At 41.4% G+C, this 27,991-nt stretch overlaps 1 protein-coding gene across 1 annotated transcript; it reads right to left on the bottom strand.

The window, feature by feature from the left end:
- Positions 1-9: 9 nt before the first annotated feature.
- LOC140496027 (G-protein coupled receptor 83-like) lies at positions 10-27,420 on the bottom strand. The gene is made up of 4 exons (XM_072595476.1): positions 26,805-27,420; positions 23,430-23,555; positions 10,609-10,742; positions 10-2,916 (listed from the first exon to the last, which is right to left on the bottom strand). The coding sequence occupies exons 1-4, from the start codon at positions 27,198-27,200 to the stop codon at positions 2,298-2,300; spliced, it is 1,275 nt and encodes a 424-aa protein (XP_072451577.1). The 5' UTR covers positions 27,201-27,420; the 3' UTR covers positions 10-2,297.
- Between the last annotated feature and the right edge of the window lie 571 nt (positions 27,421-27,991).

Raw genomic sequence — 27,991 nt, 5'->3', positions numbered from 1 at the left:
CAAAATAAGTAATGTCTCACATATTTATTAGAATATAGGTTACATTACAGAAAAGTCAAACAACAAAAGTGCAGGTTCAGTGCCATGCTTAACCACACTGGAAAGCTCAAACAACAATGAGTCAAACCTTTCTCAGTGCGAATATATTTTGAGCACTAATTTCTTATGAAGAATAAAACTAAGATTGGTTTTACCTTTAGGTCTAAAACACTGATTGGTTATTCACATTTGAGATAGATAAAAGTCCTTGCTGGAATCCCAACTCAGATTTACCTCTTAACATTTTATTCTGGCTTGTGAACTTTCACAACTAACTTTCACAGAAGGTACAGGTTCTCTGGATCTTCGCTGAGGAAGTCGTAAAAACTAGAGGACATGTTGTGCCTGGACTTCCAGTATTCCTTTCCACAAAGGCCTACATGAAGAACTATGCATGGGATCATGGGTACCTTCATTTTTAATGTACTAAAACCAGGGATGTTTGTTCTGATCTTCACTGATTCAGATTTACATAAATGGCACAGTTCAAAATCACAATGTAAGTTTTTAGATTACTTACAGTGTGGAAACAGACCCTTCGGCCCAACAAGTCCACGCCGACGCGCAACCCACCCAGACCCACTCCCCTACACCTCACACTACGGGCAATTTAGCATGGTCAATTCACCTAACCTGCACATTATTGGACTGTGGGAGGAAACCAGAGCACCCGCAGGAAACCCACGCAGACACAGGGAGAATGTGCAAACTCCACAGAGTCAGTCGCCTGAGGCGGGAATTGAACCCAATCTCTGGCGCTGTGAGGAAGCGGTGCTAACCACTGTGCTACCGTGCCGCCCAAGTTGGTCAAATTTGCAAGTACCACTGGTTTGGAAAGGCAATTTATAGAGTCCTTATGGGAAGATGAGTTGAATGGTCTCCCCCACTCTTTTGTGGTCTTTTATGCTCAAGATAAATCATTGACAATAATCATTTTTGAAATATAAACAATGCTGTTTTTGAAAACATTTCTAAGATAAAGGTGAAAATGTTAATGAAAAGTAAAATTTTGATCCTTCCTTCCACCTCATACTAAACTAAATGATGACTATTTGTAAACAAGACAGAGGTAAAAATCACACAACACCAGGTTATAGCCCAATAGGTTTATTTAGAAGCATTAGCTTTCAGAGGAGCAGTGCTCCGAGAGCTAGTGTTTCCAAATAAACCTGTTCGACTATAACCTGATAATGTGTGATTTTTAACTTTGTCTACCCCAGTCCAACACCGCCTCCTCCAAATTACTATAAACTAAACAAGGAATAGATGTCTCCCTTAATGCTATAAATTACAAGATTTAAATCCAAGTTCCAGATATTAATGAAAATTATTTCTCGGATTAAACCAATACTGGGAAACAAGTTGTTAATAAGCATCTTGATGCCTGATTTTACATGTGGCCACAGAGGCAGTTAGTAAAAAAAATTTGATTGATTTGTGCACTTAACCATGCAATCTGATCTGAGTCCATAATACCCACGTATATATATTTGTTTTAACCAAGTAACACGAACACAACAGAACATGATTCAAAGCTTTAAGAATAATTTTGAACCATCTAAATATATGTTGTTCATAAGACTGCTTGGTGAGAACTGCAGTAACTCAATGCAACAATAAATAAGCTGACAACATTCAATGTACAGTTTCAGCAAAATGCACCGGTCAGCTAATAAAGCATATATTTTCACCAGATTACACCAATATTTTCCAAACTACATACAATAATTTAAGAATTCTTTAAAACTTTTCAACCATTTCTCAAAATCTCCTGGGAGACTAGATCATTCTTAAATGCCCATCAATCTTAGTTGTACAGTTCTCAATAAAAAAGGAGAACAATGGTGTCCTGATTAAATTGTTGGTTTGATAATCTAGAGACCTGGATAAGTAATGAGCTCCAATTTAGGAAGGTGAATTCAGATCCTTGTACAAACATGGGAATAGTGGAAGATGATGCTGGTATCAGTAAAAAGTGTGTGTGAAGTTGGATTGTTATAAAATCACACTGATTACAGTCATTCAGTGATGGTAGGTTCCTGCTTTGTAATGGATCAGATCTCTGATATACCATGTGGTTGTATCTAACCACTACAGTTCTGGCCATCAACACTTACTCAGGGAAAACAAGTGATGGCTACTAAATGCCAGCTTGGCCAGAGATGTTTATATCGGAAGAATGATGTTTTAAAGGTTGGAAGACCCTCCACATACTCTAGTTATTGACATTATCTTTTAAAATGCCCTGCCTTTCCAGATTAGTTTACAGTCACAATAGGTTCGACAATGGAAATATCGGTCCTTGCTGAGTTGGTGTTAAACCTCAAGTTTTGAGCTTGATTGTTTCTCTTTTGGCTTCTGTCTTCAATCCATGCCTGCCTGTAGGGAGGAGATACACAAGGAAGGGGTTGTGAGTGGGTGACCCTTTGCCTTTTGCACATGTCCAGCAAGGATTTAAGTTCACCTCGAAAATTTGCATTAAGCCAGCAATAGATGAAGGGATTGTAGCAAGTACTGCTCATGGCGAACCAATGGAAAGCAAAATATATGGCATTGTTGGTGTTGATGGCCTTGCTGGAGATGAGTACAACGTAACAGTTCAGGGGAAACCAACAGACGGCAAATACTACCACCACGAGCATCAGCATCTTCAGGGTCATTATCTTCTTGCGTCTGTGGGCAAAATACTGCTCTACAGTGATGTCTCCAATGGCATTCCGCAGCCAGAGCTTCTTTGCCACAGTTGTGTAGGCTACAGTTATAATCAGAAGCGGCAAAACATACAGAAGAATGAAAGTCGACAAGTCCATGTACTTCCAGTACAGATCAGCTGGCTGCGGGAAACTGTGGAGACATAAACTTCGCACTTTTTCTTTCCTGGAACATAAAAAAGATGAGTGATTTCCTTCATGATAACGAAGTAGACAGTAGCACAACGTGGGCGATATCATGTAATGTACAGTGATTGAATCCAATGATTGCAAATAAATTTCTGTCCACAATGAATGCTCACATTAATGTGACTTCGGATCTCTAATCACATGATCACACGAGGATGCCACTGAATGGAAATGAGAGCCTGGGCTGTCAACTATGCTTTTAGCTTTAGTTCTAAGTTTTGATTAATTAGCAGTTCACTGAATTACTCTACTCAATATTATTCAATTAATGTCAAAATGTGTGTCGTTGGATAAGCACAGCCGATCAGGGAGCGTCTAAGGAGCAGGAGAGGTGACGTTTTGAGCATAAGCTCTTGAGAGCTTATGTTCCAAACGTCGAGTGGCCTGTGCCTCGGATGATGCCTGACTGGCTGTGTTTTTCCTGTGCCACACGTTTTGACTCTGATCTCCAGCATCTGCAGTCCTCACTTTTTCCATTGTTCAATTAGTGCCAACTAGTGCCATGTGTCAGCCTCGGCACAATGACAACACTCTCACCTCTTGCTCAAAGAGTGTAGGTCCAGCACCCAGTGCAGAGACTTGAGAACATATCCTCGACTTTGGGGCAGTTTTCCCAAATTTTCGCCAAACATTTACCCCTCAGCTGACATCTAAAATAGATAATCTGGTAATTAATTTCATCACTGTTTGTGATATTGTGCCTGTGTTTAACTTGCCTGCATGTTTTCTGCAATATTGAAATACCTCAAAAGGGAAAAAAATTGGCTGTGCAGTGCTTTGAGATGCCTAAAAGTTGTGAAAGGCGCTATATAAAATATTTTCAGTGTGGTTCATCAGGAGCTTTAACATCTGTTTTCAATTCTGTCCTCTCCTCTGTTATCAGAAGGTATGAAGTCTTTGTTGGTGTTCAAGTTCTGGGGAACTTGAAGCCATCATCCAGTTAGTTTTGTTTATGTGTGAGCCTAGATCACAATAACAATAAAGAAGGTATTTAGCCAACACCAGCTCTGATCTCTGTTCTCCAAATCATTTGTCTGCATGTGTTTGCTTTCTAGGAATGTTACCAATATGGCTATTACATTGGCATCCATCTGGCAATGTGGAACATTATCCAGGTTTGTTCTATGCACAAAAAGCAGATCAAAGCCAATCTGTCCATTTACTGACCCATTGGTTGTCTCTGAAATGTCAAAGTTATAGAAGTTTTCACAGACAGTGCTATCAGGCCACACTTACAAAGCAATGCTCACTGATACTCAGTTTACACTCCACTCAGTTCTAGCCTCATCATAGCTTTGGTCCAAACATGGACACTAGAGTTGGGTTCAAGCATTGAGCTAAGAGTGACTGCTCTTGACAATACGGCAGCAATTGACTTAATTTTGACAAGCAGGGGCCCTAGATATTTTCTAATTAGTCTGTTCAGCAGAGATGTTATTGCACACCTCAGAAGCAAATGGGATTTGGACATGGGCCTCACCAACAAAGGAAAGAACATCAAATTCTCTCTTTAACTGACTTCTGGAACCATTCTTGGAAACCTTTTCTGCACGCTGTCCAATTTATTCACAAGTGCAGCACCCTGCACTGTACATGATACTCCAGCTGATGTCTGACTAGCAGTTTATACAAATTCAGCAGGACCCCATTGCTCCTGTCCTCTCTTCGGCAATAAAGGATTCTGTATGCTGTTAGAACTGATCGCTGTACCTGCTCCAGCACAACCTTTAGCACAGTACCATTTATTGTGTTTTGTTCCTCTATGTTCTTTCTACCAGAAGGTATCATTTCACACTTCTGAAATAAAATCAAAAAATGCTGAAAAAGTACTCAGTAGATCTGGCAGTATATGGCCTCTGCTTCTCACTCCATAGATATTGCCAAATCTACCCTGTGAATTGCAACATTTTCTTTTGCTTTAATTTATTATGATGATAAACTTGGATCATCTGAGAAATATCAACAACCCACTGTGCTGGATGGTGTCCCAAATCTTAACAACTTGTTCTTGACACTCTCTTCCTATTTCCTACAGCTCTCAATTTTCTCCTCTGTGACTCCAAAAGATTGGTAATGCACTGAAGCTTAGCATGCTCTTTCTGCGTACATATGAGCTTATAAAAGTTATACTTCAATTAATCTGGTCTTACTTCTGTGGCAATTTTGTTTGACTGAACAGAAAATACATGGAGAAAGGAATTGGCATACTCTTCATATGCTTTCGGATGGATGCCTGCATCTATAACATAGTGATCAGCTTTCAAATGAAGGCAAGCATGAACATTCTTTCTTTAGGCAACTATGGCTGACCCTTAATTCAGGAAATGTACACAATGATGTGTTTCATAGAATCCCTATAGTGTGGAAACAGGCCATTCAGCCCAACAAGTCCACACTGACCCTCCAAAGAGTAACCCACTGAAATCCATTCCCCTACATGTATTCCTGACTAATGTACCTAGCCTACACATCCTGAACACTATGGGCAAATTAGCATAGTCAATACACCTAATCTGCACATTTTTGGATTGTGGGAGGAAACCGGAGTACCCAAAGAAAACCCACACAGACACGGGGAAAATGTGCAAACTCCACACTGTGGAGGATGGAATCGAACCTGGGCCCCTGGTGCTGTGAGGCAGCAGTGCTAACCCCCCCACTGAGCCACCATATGAGGGGAAAAATATACCCCCATGATTCCAGATATTCCTTATGCATGTTAAAGTTGTTACATTCACCCACTTATTTACACTGCAAAGATATATTAAGTAGTTAGCTCTATATCATGCTTTCTAATACCATCAAATTTGTGCCTTCAGTTAACATGACCAATATGATAGGTAATTAATGGATGGTGGAGGTAGTGTGACTGTCCTGGTCAACTCCTTCCATTGTGCCTGGACAACTCAATAGATGGGGCATCCTCTCTTGCTGCCTTCTTAACCTTATTTCCATTAATCATTCCTCCACCACTACCATTTGAAGACGTGGGAGCTCTTCCTACTGTTGAAACCTTTCCTCTCGAACAGTGTGCTCATGTCAATTCTTGTGACCTTTCACCTGTTGTGGTATACGTTCTGAATTACAAAATGCCCAGGATCCTCTTAAATCTGGCACTGTGACCTGAAGGATTACTAAAATACATCTTTGTTTGATGAATAAGGGACTTACTGCTGTCTTGGACCTTTACTTAAAATATTGAGAAGATTCTTATGTCTGTTTTTGGTTAACTGTCAATTCTATCGAGTTAACTAGTGTTTCTCTCCATGAGGCCTACTATGTTTTCTCACATTATTAGAACAAACTTGTCTTTTTATCTACTTACCATGCCCTCATGGACTCCCTGTCGTTAGATGCCAGCTGAATTGTGTTACTCACTATACCCCAAAGAACAAAGAAAATTTACAGCCCAGGAACAGGACCTTTGGCCCTCCAAGCCTGAGCTGATCCAAATCCACTGTCTAAACCTGTCACCTAATTAGATTAGATTACTTACAGTGTGGAAACAGGCCCTTCGGCCCAACAAGTCCACACCACCCCGCTGAAGCGCAACCCACCCATACCCCTACGTTTACCCCTTACCTAACACTACGGGCAATTTAGCATGGCCGATTCACCTGGCCTGCACATCTTTGGACTGTGGGAGGAAACCGGAGCACCCGGAGGAAACCCACACAGACACGGGGAGGACATGCAAACTCCACACATTTAGTCGCCTGAGGCGGGAATTGAACCCGGGTCTCTGGCGCTGTGAGGCAGCAGTGCTAACCACTGTGCCACCGTGCCGCCCAAATTCCTAAGCATCTGTATCCCTCTGCTCCCCATCTACTCATGTATCTGTCCAGACGTACCTCAATTGAATCTACAGTGCTTGCCTCTACTACCTCTGCTGGCAACGCTTTCCAGGCATCTACCACCCTCTGTGTAAAGTATTTGCCACGTGTATCCCCCTTAAACTTTTCACCTTGAAAGCGTGACCTCTCATTATTGAATCCTGCACCCTGGGAAAAAGCTTATCTCTATCTACCCTGTCTGTACCCTTCATGATTTTGTAGACCTCAATCAGGTCCCCCCTCAATCTCCATTTTTCTAATGAAAACAAATCTAACCTACTCAGCATCTCTTCATAGCTAGCACCTTCCATACCAGGCAACATCCTCGTAAACCTTCTCTGCACCCTCTCCAAAGCATCCACATCCTTTTGGTAATGTGGCGACCAGAATTGCACACCATATTCTAAATGTGGCCAAACCAATGTCTTGTACAAATTTAACATGACCTGCCAGCTCTTATACTCAATACCCCATCCTATGAAGGCAAGCATACTATATGCTTTCATGACCACTCTATAGAGCATCCTTCGGGGTACAATGGACCTGCACTCCCAGATCTCTCTGCTCATCAACTTTTCCCAAGGCTCTTCTATTTACTGTATAATTCGCTCTAGAATTAGACTTCCCAAAATGCATCACCTCACATTTGCCTGGATTGAACTCCATCTGCCACTTCTCCGCCCAACACTCCAGTCTATCTATAATCTCCTGTATTCTTTGGCAGTCTCCTATGCTTTCTGCTACACCACCAAGCTTCGTGTCATCTGCAAACTTGCTGATCATACCAAAAGTGCCCTCTTCCAGATAATTTATGTATATCACAAACAACAGTGACCCAGCACTGACCCCTGTGAAACACCACATAATATGTGCCCTCAGTGTGGCAGGTATGGGGAAGCAGGTGTGCCACTTTGCAGACAAGGAGCTGAGGACCCTGCTGGATGAGGTGGTGCAGAGAAAGGGATGTGCTCTTGCTCCAGGACTGACAGAAAATACAAAGCCAGCCCGGTCTGAGGGTGCCAGCAGTCTCAGCCATCTGGAGATATGAAATAAGGTTTCAGTGATCTTCACTGCACGGCCTGGGTTAAGTGCCAACATCTTCTCTTCATACTCACTCTCTCTGCTACAGCACTCACATCCCCCTCAGGCTGGTGATCTATCCTTCTCACGATTACAGAGAGTATCTTATTTCACTCGCTGTCAACCTCTGCAAACCCCATCCCTTCTAATCCTAAATGGCCTCTGCACTGCCGACTCACTCACTCAGCAGATAGCGTTCAGCACCAATAGCTGTTGCAGCTGGGTTCATCCCACTCAATCTTTTCTCTTATCCTTGGAAAAAAGAGCTCACAGTGGGGTAGAGAGAGTCAAGATGAAAGATCAGCAGCCCGTTATAAAAGTTTATAAAATCCTGAGGGGCATAGATAACGTGAAGATTAAGGCTCTTTTCCCTGAGGTGGGGGAGTTCAAAACTAGAATGCATATTTTTATGGTGAGAGGAGAAAGGAAACGAGGGACAACTTTTTCTTATGGACAGCAGTTACTGTGTGAGATGAACTACCAGAGGAAGAGGTGGATGCAGGTCCAGTTACAACATTTGAAAGACATTTGGATAAGTACATGAATAGGAAAGGTTAAGAGGGATATGGGCCAAACACAGACAGGTGGGATTGCAGAACAACCTCGATTATCAGAACGAGATAGGCGGGGAGCATTTAGATCAAATAACACTCAGGGTTCCCGTAGTGGCGGCAATAGCAGGGATAGTGTTCTGATGGCGACCGTGTTCCTGCTCCCACCCCCAGCACAGCTCTCGTTGTGCTTTTATTTAAATTTAATAACATTTTTATGGGACTTTGAGATGTTGTTCAGCTAATCCAAAATTTGGATAATTGATGTTTGGATAACTGCAGTTGTTCTGTACTTAAGTTTGGGAACATGGTCAGCGTTGGACCGAAGGGTCTGATTCCATGTTCTATGACTCAATGTATAATTCCTCAGCTCATAGGTTGAGAGCACTTATCCTTGACCACCACAAGTGATTAACTGACTGATATCCAAGTCTGTGCTTGACGTCCTCTACCAGGACCTCCTGTCTGAAGGCTGTCGCTCTAAACTTGAGTCAATTCTGCCGTATTGGAGAAAGAGTATTAGGAGCCTTGAAGGGTAGTTTCATTCTCACCGCGCTTGTCCAGGTGTACAATGGGCCTTTGAAGATGGTGGAAGGTGGTACTGATGAATTCTGGGATTTCTGCTGTGTGGTGAGTTGTTTGGGAATTACACGTGACAAGCTAGGGCTGGAAGCAGACATGACAGACACGACAGGGGCGGTGTAGATAACTAATGTGGCGAGTTTGGAAGATGCGAAGAGAGAACTCAATGGGCCTCATGGGGGAAGCCCATGTAAAAAACTCTTGCAACTAAATCTTATTCAAACAAATGTAAGATCCAACCCTGGCAATCAAAGCTTTGGCCTCTTGTCTGCATAGTTTCCTATCTCATCAAGTCGAGTAACAGAAATGGACCTCTCTAACTTCAAATAATGTTGATCTTTTTAATGTTGATCTTGCTTTGTGCACCTCCTCTGCAACCATAACCTTGTACACCTTGCTCTGTCTAAGCACCCTATGTCCTTGTTTGTTATGATTTGCCTGTACTGCTCGCAAAACAAAGCTCTCCACTCCTTGTACATGTGACTACAATAAATCAAATCAAATATTTACAGGTGGCTCAGGAAAATAAGGAGCTAAATTCAGCAGATATTGAAATGTAAATCCCAACACAAAACAAAGCTTATCTAAGTGGTATGGTGCTCATTCATTTATGTCATTTAGACCAACTTCCTTGGTCTGGTTATCGCTATTCATTGTTTGAAAATAAACGAAAATGAAAACAAGGTTGATCATGGCCCAGATTTTGTGGACAGTGAATTGATCACAAAGTGATCTTTGTGATGTAGTATTCTGGTTTCTCAACACCAGTTTAATACAAAGTCAAGGTGAATACCAGGTGGTGAGGAACAATGATACCTCTAAAGAGGTAAAGACAAATGACTGCAGATGCTGGAAACCAGATTCTGGATTAGTGGTGCTGGAAGAGCACAGCAGTTCAGGCAGCATCTAAGGAGCTTCGAAATCGATGTTTCGGGCAAAAGCCCTTCATCAGGAATAAAGACAGTGAGCCTGAAGCGTGGAGAGATCTCTAAAGTTGAGTAGTCAAACACAATGAAGAATTCTCACAGACAGCAAATGAGAAAGTGAGATATTCTAATTAGCTTCATAGTTAAATACATTTTACACAGAGTAAAATAAACAGATTGTATTATACAGATTAGAATTTGACACATCATTAACAAATTTAGAAAAAATAATTACATTAAAGGGCTATGCAAGGTTTATCATGATGGAAAACTTTGTCATTACATAAATAAAAGATTAATTTTCTAGGTCTAGGAAAATTATTCAGTACCAGTTATAATGTCATACATAATTAAAAACTCAACAGAAATGTATTAGAGATGTAGCTTTTCAAGGCTTGCATTGTAGTATTACAACTAAAATGGGATGTTCTTGTCAGTTCAGTGATTTCTAAATCTGTAGTCTCCAGTCTCTTTAACAACACACCCAGTGGAGGAGAAGGCAATTGCTGATAGTAGATTCTATGCATGCTTCAGTGATGAAAGTTATAATCAGCTTCACAGGCTAATGATTGCAAAGTCTGACAGTTTCACTTCATCATATTAAAAAAAACTTGACCCAGAGTTATGTGCGTCTATGTGAAATGTAATAAACTAAAAGCAGTAAATATTTCTTGGCTGGTTTCACTCTCTGGCTCACCTGTATTCGACTCTGAACAGCTTCTGGTAGATCGCGTGTGGAAGGGAGAAGCAGGTTGCCATGATCCAAATGACAATAATACAGATGACTCCTTTAACTGTCGACATCCTGGGTTTCAATGGGTGCATAATAACCTGTGCAAAACAATGCAGAGGGGAGTCAGAACGTTCCAACATTTGTCCCAAATAACCTACGAGGACATACGCAACTTATCACCTGTGAGCACAGCTTCCAGTTTGAGTGAAAGTACTTTCTCTGCCTACAAATTTCTCTCTTATTGTTAAGGATGATGTGGAGGTGCTGGTGTTAGACTGGGGTGGACAAGGTCAGGAGTCATACGACACCAGGTTATAATCCAACAGGTTTATTTGAAATCACAAGCATTTGGACCGCTGCTCCTTCATCAGGTGAAAGAGTAGCACTCCGAAAGCTTGTGATTTCAAATAAATCTGATGGATGGCAACCTGGTGTCATGTGACTTCTGGTATTGTTAAAGACATCATTCTGGGTCACAGTTCCAAAGGTGCCAACTACCAGTGGGATCCTACCAGTGGGAAATGAACAGCATTTATGGGCGGTACGGTGGCACAGTGGTTAGCACTGCTGCCTAACAGTGCCAGAGACCCAGGTTCAATTCCCGCCTCAGGCAACTGTCTGTGTGGAGTTTGCACATTCCCCCCGTATCTGCGTGGGTTTCCTCCGGGTGCTCCGGTTTCCTCCCACAGTCCAATAGTGTGCAGGTTAAGTGAATTGGCCATGCTAAATTGCCTGTTATGTTAGGTGAAGGGGTAAATGTAGGGGAATGGGTCTGGGTGGGTTGCTCTTCGGAGGGTGAGTGTGGACTTGTTGGGCCGAAGGGCTTGTTTCCACACTGTAAGTAATCAAAACTTCAGACAACTTGGCCAGATAGAACCTCACAGACAATAGGCATTAGTCAAGATTCACATGCATGAACATAGAAACAATGAGGGATGGCAGGCTCGGAACCCAGTTATAAAAGACTCCCAAATACCTGTTTAGTAAGAAGTAATCATGAAATCACTGCAAGAAAGTGAAATGTAAGAAGTTAATTCAGTAGTTCTTACAGAGGAAATAAAACTTTAGAAGAGAAAATAATTGTTTTTGTCCATAGCAATAATGGAGAGATCAGTTAGACTTTTTTATTGCAAAAGCAGAAGAAATTAAAAATTGTACTTTTCATGATATGTGTTTGTTCTTTTTTCCAATTTGTAGATGCTGCTGGATTTGTTCAGATTTACTGGTAGACCACGTCATGGAATGTGGTCAAGCACTTCAGTAGAGATCACAATTGTTTCAAACATAAAAGGGTGCTGCTTAGAGCCACTGATCTAACTAAGCTGTACAAAGCAATTCAGTCCCCACTTAAAATAATATTTATACTGAGCCTGATCAATGATGGTATGTGCAAAAAAAAATACAGTAAATCAGCAGGTCTGGTAGCAGTTACAGACAGAAAAAAAAGAGGTTTATAGAACTGATTTCCTCCTCGTCCCATGCATTTGGAATTGGAGGGAGGAGTACAGTGATGTTGGGAGGGCAGGTGGTCAGAAAAGTAGGAAGAGAAAATCCCATTAAGATAGTTTGCTGGTGCCATCCCAACTCCCTGGGAATTACCCAAGGTGACAGCAAAGTTAAACCAGAAAGCTATGGAGGCTTTGGAGAAACAATTTACCAGGAGGTTGCCTGGTTTAGAGGATATTAACTATGAGGAAACATTGGACAAACTTGGCTTGAATGTCAGAAACTGAGGATGACCTGAAAAAAGTTTACAAAATTATGAGAGGAATGGATAGAATGGTTATTCAGAGTTTTTTTCCTAGGGATAGAAATGTCGATTACAGTCGAACCTGTTCGGATAACTGATCGTTCGGATAATCGATCTGATCGTAAACACATGGTAATTTATAAGTGCCGGTTATCCAAACATTTCTCGGTTATCCAGCAATGCACAATGCAGTTTAACTGGTAACTGAGTGCTGAGTTGTCTATTGCCATTTTTACGGGACCTTGAGATCTTGGTTGAATAATCCGCAATTTGGATAATTGACGTTCAGAGAATTGAGGTTGTACTGTACTAGGGGACATAGATTTCAGGTAGAAGAGGCAAAGTTTAAAAGGAGATCTGAGAGGCAGGGTTTTTTACACAGAGGGTGGTAAGTGCCTGGAATGCACTGCCAGAGGAGGTGGTGGAAGCAGATGCAATAACAATGATGCATGAAAGTAAGGGAATACAGGGATACAGACCCACACAGAGGCAAAATGTTTTTAGCTGGGAAAGGTGTAAGCTGTCAGTGCAGACTTGCTTGGCTGCAGGGCTGGTTCCTGTGTTGTACTGTTCCTTGCTCTTTGTTGAATAGCTTGTTTCAAACAGGCAGACAATTTAGAGTCACCTTTTTCCTGAAGAGATTGACAGACTGTGGAGGTTGGAAGCTCCTCAAAGGTAGTTGTCTTTCAGTGGGTCATTAGATTCAGAGGATCTAAGATCCAAATGATGGAGCTGCCATAATGAAAAGCCACAGCCAAAGGCCCAAGGCAATCCTGTGGAGGAGGCACCCTTTCCAAACTGATAGCCCCAAACCAGTTCAGGATGCTTCACTTTCAAATTTACATAAGGTATCTAAGGGAATCTCCACGTCAACCATTTTGAGACTGCCACTGTACTGCAGCAGTGCCTACCTCTCTCGGTCAACATGTGCTGAATGCCCTTCTGATTGCATTACTATGATAAGGAAAAATTTGCTCATGCAGAGAGTGGGGAGCCTGTGGAATTTTCTGCCACTAAATGCAGTTGAAGCCAAAGCACTAGATGTTTCCAAAAAGGAAATAGATACAGTTCTTCAGACTAAAGAGATCAAAGGGTATGGTATAGCAGGAATAGAGTACTGAGCTGGGTGATCAGTTCTGATCATGTTGAATGATGGAGCAGGCTTGAAGGGCCAAATGGCCACCACCTGCTCCTATTTCCTATGTTTCCCACATCCCGACCCTATCTGCCATTCTTAATAGTGTGGCAAGCATGGAGGTGGCCAATGGGGAGACAATGGTTGAGTTGTACTTTTGCTGTTAATCTAGAGATCTAGGTAATGCTCTGGGGACCTGGGTTCAAATCCCACCATTTTGGAATTTGAATTCAATAACAGTCTGGAATTAAGTGTCTCATGATGATGATGAATCTGTTGTCTGGTTCAGTCATGTCCTCTGGGGAAGAAGACTGCTGTAAACACATGGTCTGACCTACATGTGACTCAAAACCTAGAGCCCTGTGGGCAATTAGGGATGGACAATAAATACTGGCCTAACTAGCAGCACTCATCCTGTGAATGAATAAAACAAGAAATCAGGAGGCTGCTGATCAGATGGTTGTTCCAGGGCATGAACTGACGAGCCTGATATATTCACAAAGTTGGAGTTCTGATCTATTCCAGAAAATTCAGCCCTTTGATCAAATCAAAACCTTTAATCAGATCCATGGGTGGAATATCCACTTCCTTGAGTTTAGAGGTCAATTGTGAGTAATGTGGGTAAACACGGTGAAATGATAAGAAAAATGGAACTTCGACATTGAGAAAAGAATTTCTGAATTTCCTCTAATCAAATATTGAAGTGAAAAACAACCTTCACTTTTGCACATAACACTCTTGTCATTGATCCTGAAATCAAAAGGACTTGAGACAATTTAACCCTTGAGATATGGACTTTCGTTCCTCAGAATTTTATTGTCCCTGTCTATTCTTTTATTCCGCAATAATATTTGTATCAAACTACCTGACTTTTGTCTGCCTTAATTGTAAATGTAGATATTTTACTGTGTTAGAGGGGTATAATTTTAAATGCATTGGAGTGATTTGGAATCTTCTTTTTATCTCTGACAAAATGTGTTACAATAAATAGAGCCATCTCCTGTTAATGCTTAAAGCCTGGTGTGAATTGCTTTTATCCTGAGGGCAATCAGTCAGGCAATTTGGTCATCTTTGTAGCCTAAATTGTGTTTTATACTTTTAGTGACAGTTTGTGAAACAGTGGGGCATGATTATTGATGTACTCTTCCCAGTTAAATTGCAACAAATCACCTCTAACTTGCCTGTAACTGTCACATTGCTTTGGACTGCAGGAAGACACTCGAATCTCAGGCATGGGCACATAACGCATCTTACGGCTTTTTAGTTCCTCTTCTTAGCATTCATTCACTTTGCACTTACTGCTGGAGGCTGCCAGCCTGTATGGCTTTCATTGCCTTTTAACCTATAGGTAGAGGTGGCAGCTTGTCACAGTAGGAGGCACTGAACAATCAATGGAGTTGGTATGTTGCTGCACAGAAATGTGCTGTGTAAATGTCACAGTATGGGGCACGTGCCGGCAGTTTATATGGCAAACACAGTGCATGTGCTTCAGCCATAAGAGAAAGTTAAAGGGGACCAGTCCTTATTGAAGTCATAGAGTTCATAGACGTACATCATCTATGTAGACTCTTCAGTTCAACTCGTCTATGCTGACCTGATATCCTAAATTAATCTAGTCTCATTTGCCAGCATTTGGCCTATATCCTTCTAAACCCTTCCTGTTCATATGCCCATCCAAAAGCAGTAATTGTTTCAGCCTTCACCAATTCCTCTGGCAGCTCATTCCTACATGCACCACCCTCTGCATGAAAATATGGCCCTTTGGTACCATTTAAATCTTTCCCCTTTCACCTTCAACCAAACTGGCCAGTTTTGGATTTCCCTACACTGTGGAAAAGACCTTGGCTATTCATTCTAACTATGTCTCTCATGATTTTATAAAACTCTATCAGGTCATCTCTCATCAACCAATGCTCCAGGGAAAATAGCCCCAGTCTATTCAGCCTCTCCCTATTGCTCAAGTCCTCCAACCCTGGCAACATCCTTGTAAATCTTTCAGGTTTATAACAACATCCTTCCTATAACAAGGAGATCTGAACTGAATGCAGAATTCCAAAAGAGGTCTCACACCCGTACAGCTGCAACATGACCTCCCAATTCCCATACTCAAATGCATTGACCAATAAAGGCAATCATACCAAACGCCTTCTTCACTATGCTATCTACATGTGACTCTATTTTCAAGGACCAATGAACCTGCCCTCCAAGGTCTCTTTGTTCAACAACACCACCCACCCCCACCCCAGACCTTACCATTGAAATATGGGCTTTCAATCCTCACTATTTTATTGTCCCTGTCTATTCTTTTATTCTGCAATAATATTTATATCAAACTATCTATTTTTTGTCTGCCTTAATTGTAAATGTAGGTATTTTGCTGTGTTAGAGGGGTATAATTTAAGCCGCATTGGAGTGATTTGGAATCTTCTTTATATCTCTGCCAAAATGTGTTACAATAAATAGAGCCATCTCCTGTTAATGCTTAAAGCCTGGTGCGAATTGCTTTTATCCTGAGTATAAGCGTATGAGTCCTGCCCTGATTTGCCCTATCAAAATGTAGCACCTCACAGTCTCTAGATTAAACTCCTGCTGCCATTCTTGGCCCATTGGCCCATCTGGTCAAGATCCCGTTGCACTCTGAGGTAACCTTCTTCGTTGTCCACTACACCACCCTACAGTCAATCCATTTGCACTGTCACACTCAGTCAAGGGGGCTCATCAGATTCCAGAATGGGAGGTCAGGGGGCTATAATTTCCTGCAGTGTGACCAATAACGAGACTGAATATGAAGATGGTGGATGGAACAGCCGCTGGTAGGGATACAGGAGGACAACAGGTGGTGAGTGAAGAGAGGGGAAAAAGTATTACAGTCAGTTCCTCTACGACTATTCTTGTGCAACCCTGCATTATAGAAAAATCGCGCTTTAGAAATAGTGCTTAAAATGTTGGCACTATAATTGCATTGTAGCCAACACATGTTTTAAAAGGTCACACTGTAAAAACATCATTCCCAATCGCATTACAGTGAATCCGCACGGATGAAACACACGTTAAAACAGAACAAACTTTATTTTATTACAGATTTCCAGCTTCTGCAGTGTTTTGCTTTTACTTGGACAGAAAGACCAGCCTGCTCTGCCACTCAATAGGATCCTGGCTGATCCTATCAGGATGAGGTGGGAGAGAACCAATGAGTGGACAGGCTGCATGCAATGGAGAGAATTGGTAGGGTAGGTCAGAGGACCTCCTCGTGTGTCTGCTCCTGGGCCTGGCCAAACTGGCCCAAATCAGGTCCAGGCAGCAGGCTGTGGAGGGGGTTGTTATGGCCGATTGCCTGCCCCTCTTCCGCAGCTATGTCCGCGTCTGGGTGTCTCTGGAGAAGGAGCACATGGTGTCCATCAACACCCTTGAGCTATTCAGGGACAGGTGAGCGCCGCAGTGAGTGGAGTGCTTTATTTCCCCCTCCAACTCTATCTTGATGTAATCCTTACCCTCCCCTTCACTCTTTTGATCATGCAGCATTGCCCTTTGATGAGAAGGGCACTGCTGGTCACTGGCCGCTCGGGTGTTTCCTTTCTTCCTGGTGGTGGAATATAAGTAAAGATTTGTACACCTGTTGTCTTTTATTGTGTCTCATACCTGCACATGGGTGCTAGGGAAATACAACTACAGCTAGAAAAAGGAATAGGGAGAATTTGAGATTATGATGAGATGCGAGAGGCATGTGCAGTGGCTGAGCTAGTGAGTCATGGCCCCTTGAGTGTGAAGCAGCAGAAAGAAGATGATGGCATTCACTCTCGCTAAGGACAGAAGGTAATTTACTTTATCGCTGCATTCCATAAGAAAAGAAAATACTGGAAATATTTAGCAGGTCACTAGACTTTAGAAGGATGAGATGGCATATGATTGAAATGTATAAAACATGAAGAGGACTACAGAGAGTAGATGCAAGAGTATGTTTCCCCTGGTTACAGAGTCGAGACTGCAGTCACACAGCGCCAGGATTAGGACTGAGACGAAGAAACATTTTTACATTTAGGATGGTCAACCAGTGGAAGTTGATGGAGACTGATGAGTACATTCGAGGAAGAGATTGATAATATTTTTAGGTACTAAAGGCATTATAGAATTTGGAGAGAAACTGATAATATAGCGTTTAGACAGAGGAATAGCATTGAGTGCTGCAGCAGGCCCAAAAGGTTTCTGTACCAAGCAACATCTGTGGAGACAGAATAGAAATAACCATCCAAGCAGTGACCCTCCATCAGCACAGCAATCCATCCTGAGGATTTCACCAATCCAGTTTTTATTGTGGCTGAGTATCAGAATGGACAAATACTAATTAGCTTCTACTGGAAATGTATGTGGGCGGGCATCAGCAAAGATGCAATCAGGCTCTGCTTCTGTGTAAAACAATTTTAATCACTGAATTGATGCAGAAAAACTGCAAAACAGCTTACAAAATGAGGACAAGTTCAGCCACGATAAAATGTAAGGATTTTATTTTGAAAGGCAATTTATGTTTGGAGAATCTCTGAACAGCTGGTAGTAGGTGCAAGTTTACAACCTCCTATACAGCAGGCAAAGAGAAAGCAGTATTTGTAGGTAAGAAAAAACTTACAATGAAACTCCATTTTTCCCAATGCCATCTCGGAGCTGCCAGTTTGCTGGGATGGTAAACCGCTCAGGTGGAGAGCTAAGAGGTAATTTTCCCCTCACTGGTAAATCAACCTATTTACATGCCAATTCTCATCCCCCATTCCACTGCCAAAAGAATTACAAAACCCAACAGGTAAAACAGAGCAAGTACATGAAGGCTGTAGCTCACCAGATGCCTGCCTTGGCCAGCACTCCATTGTTTTTTCTGTGAAACATCCCCACACACTTCATGTCAACCAATCTCCTCGATCCTTCACGCACATAACCTCATTCAACATTGGACCAATGATGGACCACGAGCTAAATTCCAGAGATAAAGTGAGGATAACTGTCCTTAACATCAAGGTCACATTTGACAAAGTGTGGCATCAAGCAGCCCTGGCAAAACTGGAATCAATGGGAATCAAAGGAAACTCTTTCCACTATTTGGAGTCAAACCTGGTACAACAGGAAGATAGTTGCGGTTGGAGGTCAGTCATCTCAGCTCCAGTACAACAGTGTAAGAGTTTCTCAGGCTAATGTGTGAGGTCCAAACATCAGCTGCTTCAATGACATTCAATCCATTTTAAGATCAGAGGTGGAGGTTGTTCGCTGATGATTCCACAATATTTAGCACCATTCACAGTTCTTCAGATACTGAAACAGTCCATGCTGGGCAATATCAGGCTTGGGCAACAAGTGTCAAATAATGGTCATGCCACACAAATACCAAGCAATGACCATATCCAAAAAAAATAGAAATTAATCACTGCCCTTTGACATGCAATTGTGTTATCAATACTGAAACCCTACTATCAGCATCTTGGGGGCTTACTATTGACCAGAAACTGAACTGGACTCACCGTTTCAATATAGGCTACAAGAGAAGGTCAGAGGCTAGGAATGGTATAAGGAGTAACTCAACTCCTGATTCACCAAAGCCTATCCACCATTTACAAGGCACAAGTCAAGGGTCTGATGGAATACACTTCACTTGCTTGGATGACTGCAGCTCCAACAATATTCAAATGCCTGACACCATCAAGGACAAAGCATTCTGTTTTATTGGCAGCTCAGACACAAGCATTCACTCCCACTACCATCAACACAACGCTCAGTATCAACAGAGCATACCATCTACTGGATGCACTGCAGAAAATCAACAAGGTAGTTTTCAGCACCTTCCTCACCCATGACCACTTCTATCTAGAAGGACAAGGACAACAGCTACTTGGGAACCCTACCTTCTGCACGTTCCCCTCCAAACACTCACCATCCTGAGTTAAAATATGCCGCTGTTCCTTAAATTGCTGTGCCAAATTCTGAGAACCCCCTTCAAGCAGCATTGTGGATCGAACGACACCAAATAGACTACAGCAGCTCACCACTATCTTCTCAAGGGATGGATAACAAATGCTGGATCAGCCAGCAAAGGACAAACCTTTGAATTGTCAAAAAGATGCTCGATAGGATCAAACCATCAATCTCCCACATCATCAAGTCTGTTCGTGGTCCACCTCTGACAGGCCATGATTGACCTGGTCATCATGAAGCTCACTCATTACCACACTAACCACAAATAGGAAAGCAACATGGAGTTGAAAACCTCACTGACATCTCCCCTGAGAAAGTGAATCACATTGTATTAAGCCACCCCATGCTTAGTCACTAGCATGCTGATATGGTGAATTAAATCTAGGTTACTGACTCCAAGACTCCCTTCTCGATCTTGGTTAATCACAGCTCAGTTCTGAGAAAATATGATTTGCGATCTAAGCTATGTTAAGCTGTCAACTCTCAGCCATTTACATTCATAAGAACAAGTAGCAGAAGTATTTAGTATGATCATGGCTGATCTCATCCTGGCCTCAACTCTACACTCCTGCCTGTTCTCCATAACCTTTCAACCCATGACAAATTAAGCATCTGTCTAACACCTCCTTAAAATTACCCAATGTCCCAGCATCTACACTGCAACCAAATTCACCACCCTTTGACGAATGTAGTTTCTCCTTGTCTCTGTTTTAAATCTGCTGTCCTTTATCTTAAAACTATTTGCCTCCCATTCAGAAAAGCTACAAGAAGAGCTTAAGCAGAGAATGAAGATGTTGCAGTTATGTCAATAAAATGCCTTAAGAAAGGGATACACTCACAGGAACCATTTATTGGCCAAATGTGCAGAAGTATTTCATCTACCCACCTTTCTGATCTTTGACCTTGATGAAAGCAAAAGCTCATGAAAAGATAAACTAAAAAGAGGAAAAGAATGCTGCACTGTATTAAGCTAAAAGCACAGCCATAACCATAATTGGATAATGTAAAAGATAATATGACATGAATTGTGTTCACAGTTACACAATTCCCTCATTGCATTTGAATTATTGATAAAGACTGTCAAATGTTTCCACATCTCTCAGCTTTCTATGAAGTCGATGTCAATGCAAAATATGAATATTATTTCCACATCTGTGTTGCTTCCAAACACCATTATTTACTTCAGAACAAACAGAACAAAACAGACTTGCTCCACTACTGTTTTCTCTCCTCATTATTTTGACATTGCTCATTTGAACTCTACCATCTGGTTCCTCCCACATTTCAAATACACCACTTTATTTTCTTTCTCTACCACCACGCTGTGGTCAAGACATATACTGTATCCTACCCCAAATGTCCATTTCATGATCCCAAAACATTGTAGCTCCTTGATTCTCATTGTTGGAGGTTAGGAACAATCTATAGGATTTAAAAACCAAGTATGGCTTCTCTAAAATTGTAATTATCTTAAATTTTTGTCCATTGCTTTCATTAAATTTGGTGATGTCCTGCATAATGGGTCTTAGTGCTGCTTAAAGGGCATAAATCAAAATACCTTCCTCCTTGTAAGTTCCAGTCCATATACTGCACTCTGATTTATGCATTTCTAACAATATTGCCTTTCATACATTTTTTACATTACAGAATTACGATCCAGTGGTTGCATTTTCCTAAACATCAAGAATTTATTATGAATGCTTTCCAATGTATAAAGATTACTTTTGGCAACCACAGTTTTAGTGGGTTTCAGTCGAAGGCTTCCTTCGCACTTAACACTGCTACAAGTTTACTTTAAGTCAATAACCATAACATTTGAATTACTGTTCTCATTTAGAAGGAATTGCACACTCCTAGCATTGTACCTGTGAAAGAGAAGTATTTCCCCCACTTCTGACTTTTGAAATAAAGTAAAATAATTGCTGCTGTCAACAGAGATCCATGATTTGGAGATGCAGGTGTTGGACTGGGGTGTACAAAGTTAAAAATCACACAACACCAGGTTATAGTCCAACAGGTTTAATTGGAAGCACACTAGCTTTCGGAGTGACGCTCCTTCATCAGGTGATTGTCACAATCACCTGATGAAGGAGCGTCGCTCCGAAAGCTAGTGTGCTTCCAATTAAACCTGTTGGACTATAACCTGGTGTTGTGTGATTTTTAACAGAGATCCGGGTTTGCAGAGGACACAGACACAATAAGTTCAACAGGTTATAATGTAATCTATGTTGTACAAGCAGTGGTTTGAGTTTTGGTCTTCAATTTATCAAGTAACTGAAGTCAATTTTACCATGAAGGGATTCATCTAATATAATTATTTTCTGAACAGAACTGCACCAGATCAGCACAGAATTATTTGTTTTTAGTTACATCGAAGAAATCTTTCCTCTCGTGGAAAATACTAAAGGCAGAACAAATTGACCCAAATGTTTCATCCTTTGCCTGCGACAAGATAGCTAATAAAACTTCTGAAGAAACATCATAGACTTGAAATGGTAATTCCTCTTCTTCAGAGATGCTGCCTGACGTTTCAAGCATTTTCGGCATTTTCTATATTTATATGAGATAATCAATATTAGTTTTGAACCTGCCTGGTGATTCATGCCAATTGGGATTGTGCTATAAAGATGGCGTTGTTTTATGTTTTTTTTGATAGTGAAGGAAAATGGGAAAAGGGTGTTTTAAAATCAAGGAATGTAGAGGAATTTATACCCTTTTGAAAACAAGTTCCTGGAACTTACTGTGAATTTTGTTTGCAGTGCTGCTTTGTTTGAGCATGGTGGCAGAGGAAATAAAATCGTATTGCATTTAAAGAGGAGGAATGTGTGATTGCAGTGAATGTTTAACCAGCAACAGATCACTGATTGGCTTGTGCAAATGTGCAGCTTTACAACAGCTCTGTCATTGGTTCTGGTCAGATAAACACCTTGAATGTTTATATCGAGGATGAGAAGCCTCTGCATGTTGGGAGAGGAGGTTCTGTACCTCTGCAATAAAAGCGCCTGAAGCAAACTAGTTATATTCTCCCACCAGCTGCAGCAAATGTTGCCTTTCACCAGTGATTAAGACTCTTTGTTATCAATGTTCCAATCACTCTGTGAATCCTGAAAAGTGAGAAAAATCTGGAGAAAAGAGATCAAAGATCACAAAATCTTCGGAAACAAAAATAACATCTAATTTTACTCTGAAGAGTCGTGCTGTTGAAATGCATTCCCCTAGTTTCCCCTTCCATTAAAGTCTTTTTTATTTATCTATTTGTTTGTGTGTGTAGGGGTTTAAAAGTGGGTTAGAGTTCACAGTAGTTGAGGCATATATTCATAGTTTTGTTTACCCGCAGCTTGAACTTGTTAATATAATCAATAGATTGTATCAAGTACGGGAACCTGCTCCCTGTTTTCTGTTAACCTGATTCCTTCAGATAGGTAATGTGGGGACTTAGCATACTTTGATTAAATCATTACCTTCTGTGTTAACACCAGGATCATGAGGCTTGAGAATCAATGCACTTTCCCAAATGAGTCGTAATAGTACTCATTTTTAAGAAAAGATTGTCATTGACTGTCACGACCCTCTAGTCAAATCATGTGGCAGAATTCACTGCAAAAAGCAGTTTTCAGAAAAATGATCATACTGGGTAAGAGGGGGAATGAGGCAGAATTACACCAAGATGACAGGAAGAGAAAACAGTGTGTACACACTACAAATCAGAAACCTTCAACAAGGAAGAGAAAATAGTCAGGATAGGAGGTAAGTAATCATGATGCCTACTTTAAATCAAAGATAAGATTGCTGTTATTAGAAAAGGAACTTTCAGCACTTTAAATTTCCCAATTTGTAAACTCATATCCCCTTTGAATCCTTTACCATCATAAGCAGGTTCCCTGGATGTCTATTCAATAATAGAAATATGCAGTGCATTAATCTTGCCCTTTGGTATTTATTCCGTACCTGATGTCGGTCTAAAGCAATAGCAGTGAGGGTCAGTACTGACACATGCACAGAACAGTATTGTGCAAACCGACTGATGTGACACATCAACTTCCCGAACACCCAGTTGCTATTTACGAACCGAACCTGCAAGAGAAAGAGCAATTATCATACTGCAATCTCTATTCAATCTTTTATGGGTAAATTATCTTTTATTACCAAGAAGAAATAAAATATAACGCAGTTGAACAATTGAACAAGTTACCTTAAACACAAGTTCACCTGCCTTTGACTTGAAGACACTGACAAGTGGTATGGTTCCAATCTACTGAAATGAAAGCTACTGGTACTATACTTAGTTTAATATATGAATGTCAGCAGTGCATTCAAACAAATCTGAGCTATATTCTGTCTTCATTCAATATCCACCTGCACTTGTAAAGGAGGTGCTGAGTAACCCACGGAAATAAATAACAAAATGCTGAAGAAACTCAGTAGATTTGACAGATCTATGGAGAGAAAAACAAAGTTGATGTTTCAAGCCCAGTAACTCTCATCAGATCTGAAATCAGCTAAGAAATGGCGGCATTTATGCTGATGACAGGTGGTGTGGTTAGGGAGGAAGGAAAGAGTCAGATGAATCAATAGAGACAGTGCTCAGAGAATGAGAAAGAAAATAAAGGAAGCAGGCAATGGGATTAGTGACTGTAACCTGGAGACACAATAAATGCTGAATAAATGAGAATGGGAAATGTGAATTGGTTGGTTGGCTGCACTGGCAAGATATAGGACCAGGGGAATGGTGGGTGGTGAGGGTGGAAAGGGGGGGAATAGGAGTGGGGGGAACATAGAGGGGGCACACTAAATTTGTTAAACTTAATGTTGAGCCCTGAGGGCTGTATAGTACTGAGACATAAGGTCATGTTTTGTTCCTCCATCTTGGTTGAGCTTCACTGGGCCACTGCTGCTGGCCTGAGACAGAAATGTTAGCATAGGAGCAGGGTGGTGTGTTAAAGTGGTGGCCGACTGGAAGTTCAGTGTTACTTTTACAGAGATGGAGATGTGCATGAATCCAGCCTGATATCCCTTTATCTGTGCTCAGAACATAATGGCAAATATCCGCAATACAAATAGCAATAAAAGCCGAGGATTAAAACTCAGATCTTTGTGATCTGTATGACTCACGACCATACTCAATTGTACAGTTTTTATTGATGCTATTGAAGAAGTCTTTGGTTTTTTTTTCAAGAGAAAAGGAAAGCTAAGCAGAGTTAATAGATCTGTAAGCCTATGCCAGGGCTTCCCAGTTGAGGGGTCAGGAACACAAGTGGGGTCACATGCTGGTGGTGCAAACAGCCAGGCTGTAATAGCTGGTTCCCCTTTGCTCTAGTTAGCACCCTTCTCTCTCTCCCACAGCTCACCAATGAGTCACAACAGTTACGCTTTGAAGTGGAGTCACACCCAGTGGGAAAAAGGAAGGAAACACTTCCTTACAGGACCAATAGATTGTAGACTTTAGGACAAGGAAAGGGTTACAACAATCAACATTAAGTAATGTACAGCAGGCTAATTAATCCAAAACAATACTGGATGTGTACCACAACATTCATACTTCTGTGTGGGCGGACATATCAAATCAGTTGATTGAAATAATGAAAATAAAAAGTCAGGTAGACACACTTAATATACAACACAATTTTAAACAGAAACCAAAGTTACCCATCTGAAGTCAACAAGTAACATTCTTCAATCTCATGCGTAGTTGACAAAATTGCTGTTAAGTCTTTTTTTTATCATGAAACAGAGCATCTCTTAAAAAATAGTCCTTACAAGTAACATTGCTCATGACTGATCTACCTTCTCAAGGGCAACTAAGGATGGACAATAAATGCTGCCTAGCCAGCGATGCCCATGTCCCAGGAATGAAAAAAAAAATTAGAGATCTGCATCCAATTGAACAGCCAAAACTAGTCCCATCCATATCATGACCAATGGGGACATGGTTTTGAAAGACACTTTTGAGCTTATTGTCAATGTCAGAGCCATTAGTTAATTTAATTGAAAATGGAAGCTTTCTTCAGTCTCAATTTACGCAATGTTAAAGGCTGTCAGATGCAAGACATGCCTATTTGAGAATGCTAAGGAATACCAAAGAGACTGGAGAGTTGTCAGCAGTGATGCAAACCTTAAAATCATCAAATTCTAGTCTGCAGGAAGATGCAAGCCTATCAGGACTAACTCCCTGAGTCACTGGTAACCCAAACTCTCAGATTTTAATGTGCATATTCTCATGGATAATAAAGTCACTTTTTACTGCCATGCTTTACAGAAGGTATAACACAGATGAGATTAACTCATAGAAATCTGATTGGAGTTCTCGGTATGGATGAAATGAAACTGAGGCAGTACCATAATGTCCATTAAGAGCAAAACATTATAAAACCATTACATACCAAAAACATTTGCGAATATTTTGTTTCCAAAATCCTGGGTACCTTCTAGATGTAGACTTTAAATCAGAGATGTCTGAATTACACTGATGTACACTGATAAAGATACTTGCATCCAGCAAGGTGAACTCAATAGTCCAAGTGGAGATTCAATTCTAAGATAATTGGTTTCTGAGAATCAGTTCTGTAGCTTTATCTCTAATTCAAGCTCCCTTTGAGCTGAGTTTCTCCTACAAACTCGGGCATCACTGAACAACCCCCAAGACAGCAAGATTGTTAAATGTCTCCGGATTCAGAATATTTATCTTCAAATTTCATAACTGTTGGTACCGGAGCTATGACATTAACATCTCACAAAATGTCCACAAGAGTTCGCAAAAATGTCTCAAATGCACAGAGTGACTCATTACCAATGAAAACAAATCTGAATTGTATTTTGTAAAGCCAATACCCCATTGCCAAGGCATTTTAAGTGTACAATATGTATTGTCCATCCCTAGCTGCCCTTGAAAAGGTGGATCAGTTATGAGCAATGTTACTTGTAAAGACTACTTTTAAGGGATGCTCTATTTCATGATAAAAAAAAATTCAACACCAATTTTCTATATTTTAAATCAAGATTAATTGGCATGTTAAAAAATACTATCATTAAACATGGGGCAGCTTGAAAGACCTATGCCTGACCTATACCTCAGCTGGTTCCTACACCTCCCACCCTCAGCACAATAAGGGGGGGGGGGGTTCCAGGCACTTTTTCATCAATGTAGTCTTAGAACATAGAACATAGAACAGCACAGAACAGGCCCTTCAGCCCACGATGTTCTGCTGACCATTGATCCTTATGTATGCACCCTCCCATTTCTGTGACCATATGCATGTCCAGCAGTCTGTTGCTAATAATCCTGGCGCCTCCAGGTCTGGTGCAATGACAACAGGCAGGTCTTACCAAAGTGAAGGGGGTGTTAAGGAGTGTGATCATGATATCGGCCACAGCCAGATTGACCACGAACAGGCTGGTAGCAGAGTGCATCCTCTTGTTTTTGACCACCACCTGGCAAACCAGGACATTGCCGAAGAGCGAGATGACGATGATGACAGAATAAGCGACGATGAGCAGCGCTTTGACGGTCGGGTTCTGGGACTCGGCTTCATACTTGGACTGGTTGCTGAAGATTCCCCAGTCCTCGATGGTCAGGTTGCCCCAGTTGAACAAGGAGGAGCCGTTGGAGAGATCGTACAGCGCCGACAGAAAGCCGCTGGCATTGGCTTCCTCCTGGCTCTTTCGGAAGGAGTTGGTGACATAGGGCAAAGGCAGCCAGAGATAGCGGCTCATGGCGCTCATTTAACAGCAGGATCGGCAACTTGGGGACATCCAGCTCCGGCGGATCACATCAAGAGCCTTTGCAGTGCACGCCACTCCAATACAAATCAACAATTCGCTCAATGATGCGGCACCAGGTTCCTGTAAAAGTGCCGACACATCTCCCTTCTCTGAGATTTGATCTTTCCCCAGCATTGTGGCTCTGAACGCTGAGCTTCCTTTATACCGAACAGGAAAGAGGCGGGTTTACTGCGGCACTTCATCTGGATGCCTCCTATGCAGCCATTCCCCCACCCACAGTATTGTGCCCACTTCAACCGAAATCACAAACTGCTCCAATACTCAAAACTTTCATCACTCACCTTGCACTAGCCGGGAAGTTGCATTCACAAGTCTTCAACTTGTTTTGTACTGCAGTTCCAAAAGAGAAATGTATTTCCGTTCAAGCAGTCATAGCACGCCCACTGCACCCCACACCCCTCCCCATCCCACCCAAAGTCACATTTTATTCGGCAATTCAGGAATGAATGAACATTCTTTGCAGCAATTCTATTAAAAAGAGAGAAAAGTAAGGATACTCATTTCTGTCTTCGGCTTCAATAGGGACCCACCAGTAGTTAGTTTCTAATGTATCTACCCTCAACCCAGAATGTCCCTTTCACCATTTGCCCACCACCATTATTGCTGCGGTGATATTGAGATAAATGATCAACATCTATAGCACCCAAATACTGCGGATGCTGGAAACCTGAAATTAAAGGAAAAGAAATTGGGACAAACCCAGCATGCCTGGCAATATCTGTGGAGCGAGA

This window comes from Chiloscyllium punctatum, chromosome 25 (assembly GCF_047496795.1).
Source record: "Chiloscyllium punctatum isolate Juve2018m chromosome 25, sChiPun1.3, whole genome shotgun sequence".
Classification (NCBI taxonomy): Eukaryota; Metazoa; Chordata; class Chondrichthyes; order Orectolobiformes; family Hemiscylliidae; genus Chiloscyllium; species Chiloscyllium punctatum.
Note: the sequence above shows the minus strand (reverse complement) of the source record. Positions and strands in the feature narration are given on the sequence as shown.

Bases quoted from the DNA above. Each gene is read 5' to 3' on its own strand.
- LOC140496027 (XM_072595476.1), bottom strand. From the start codon at position 27,200: ATGAGCGCCATGAGCCGCTATCTCTGGCTGCCTTTGCCCTATGTCACC. The intron at 23,556-26,804 runs GTAAGACCTGCC...TTTCTCTTGCAG, and splicing joins TTAACACCCCCTTCACTTTG to GTTCGGTTCGTAAATAGCAA. The intron at 10,743-23,429 runs GTACGGAATAAA...TGTTTTGCACAG, and splicing joins TTGCTTTAGACCGACATCAG to GTTATTATGCACCCATTGAA.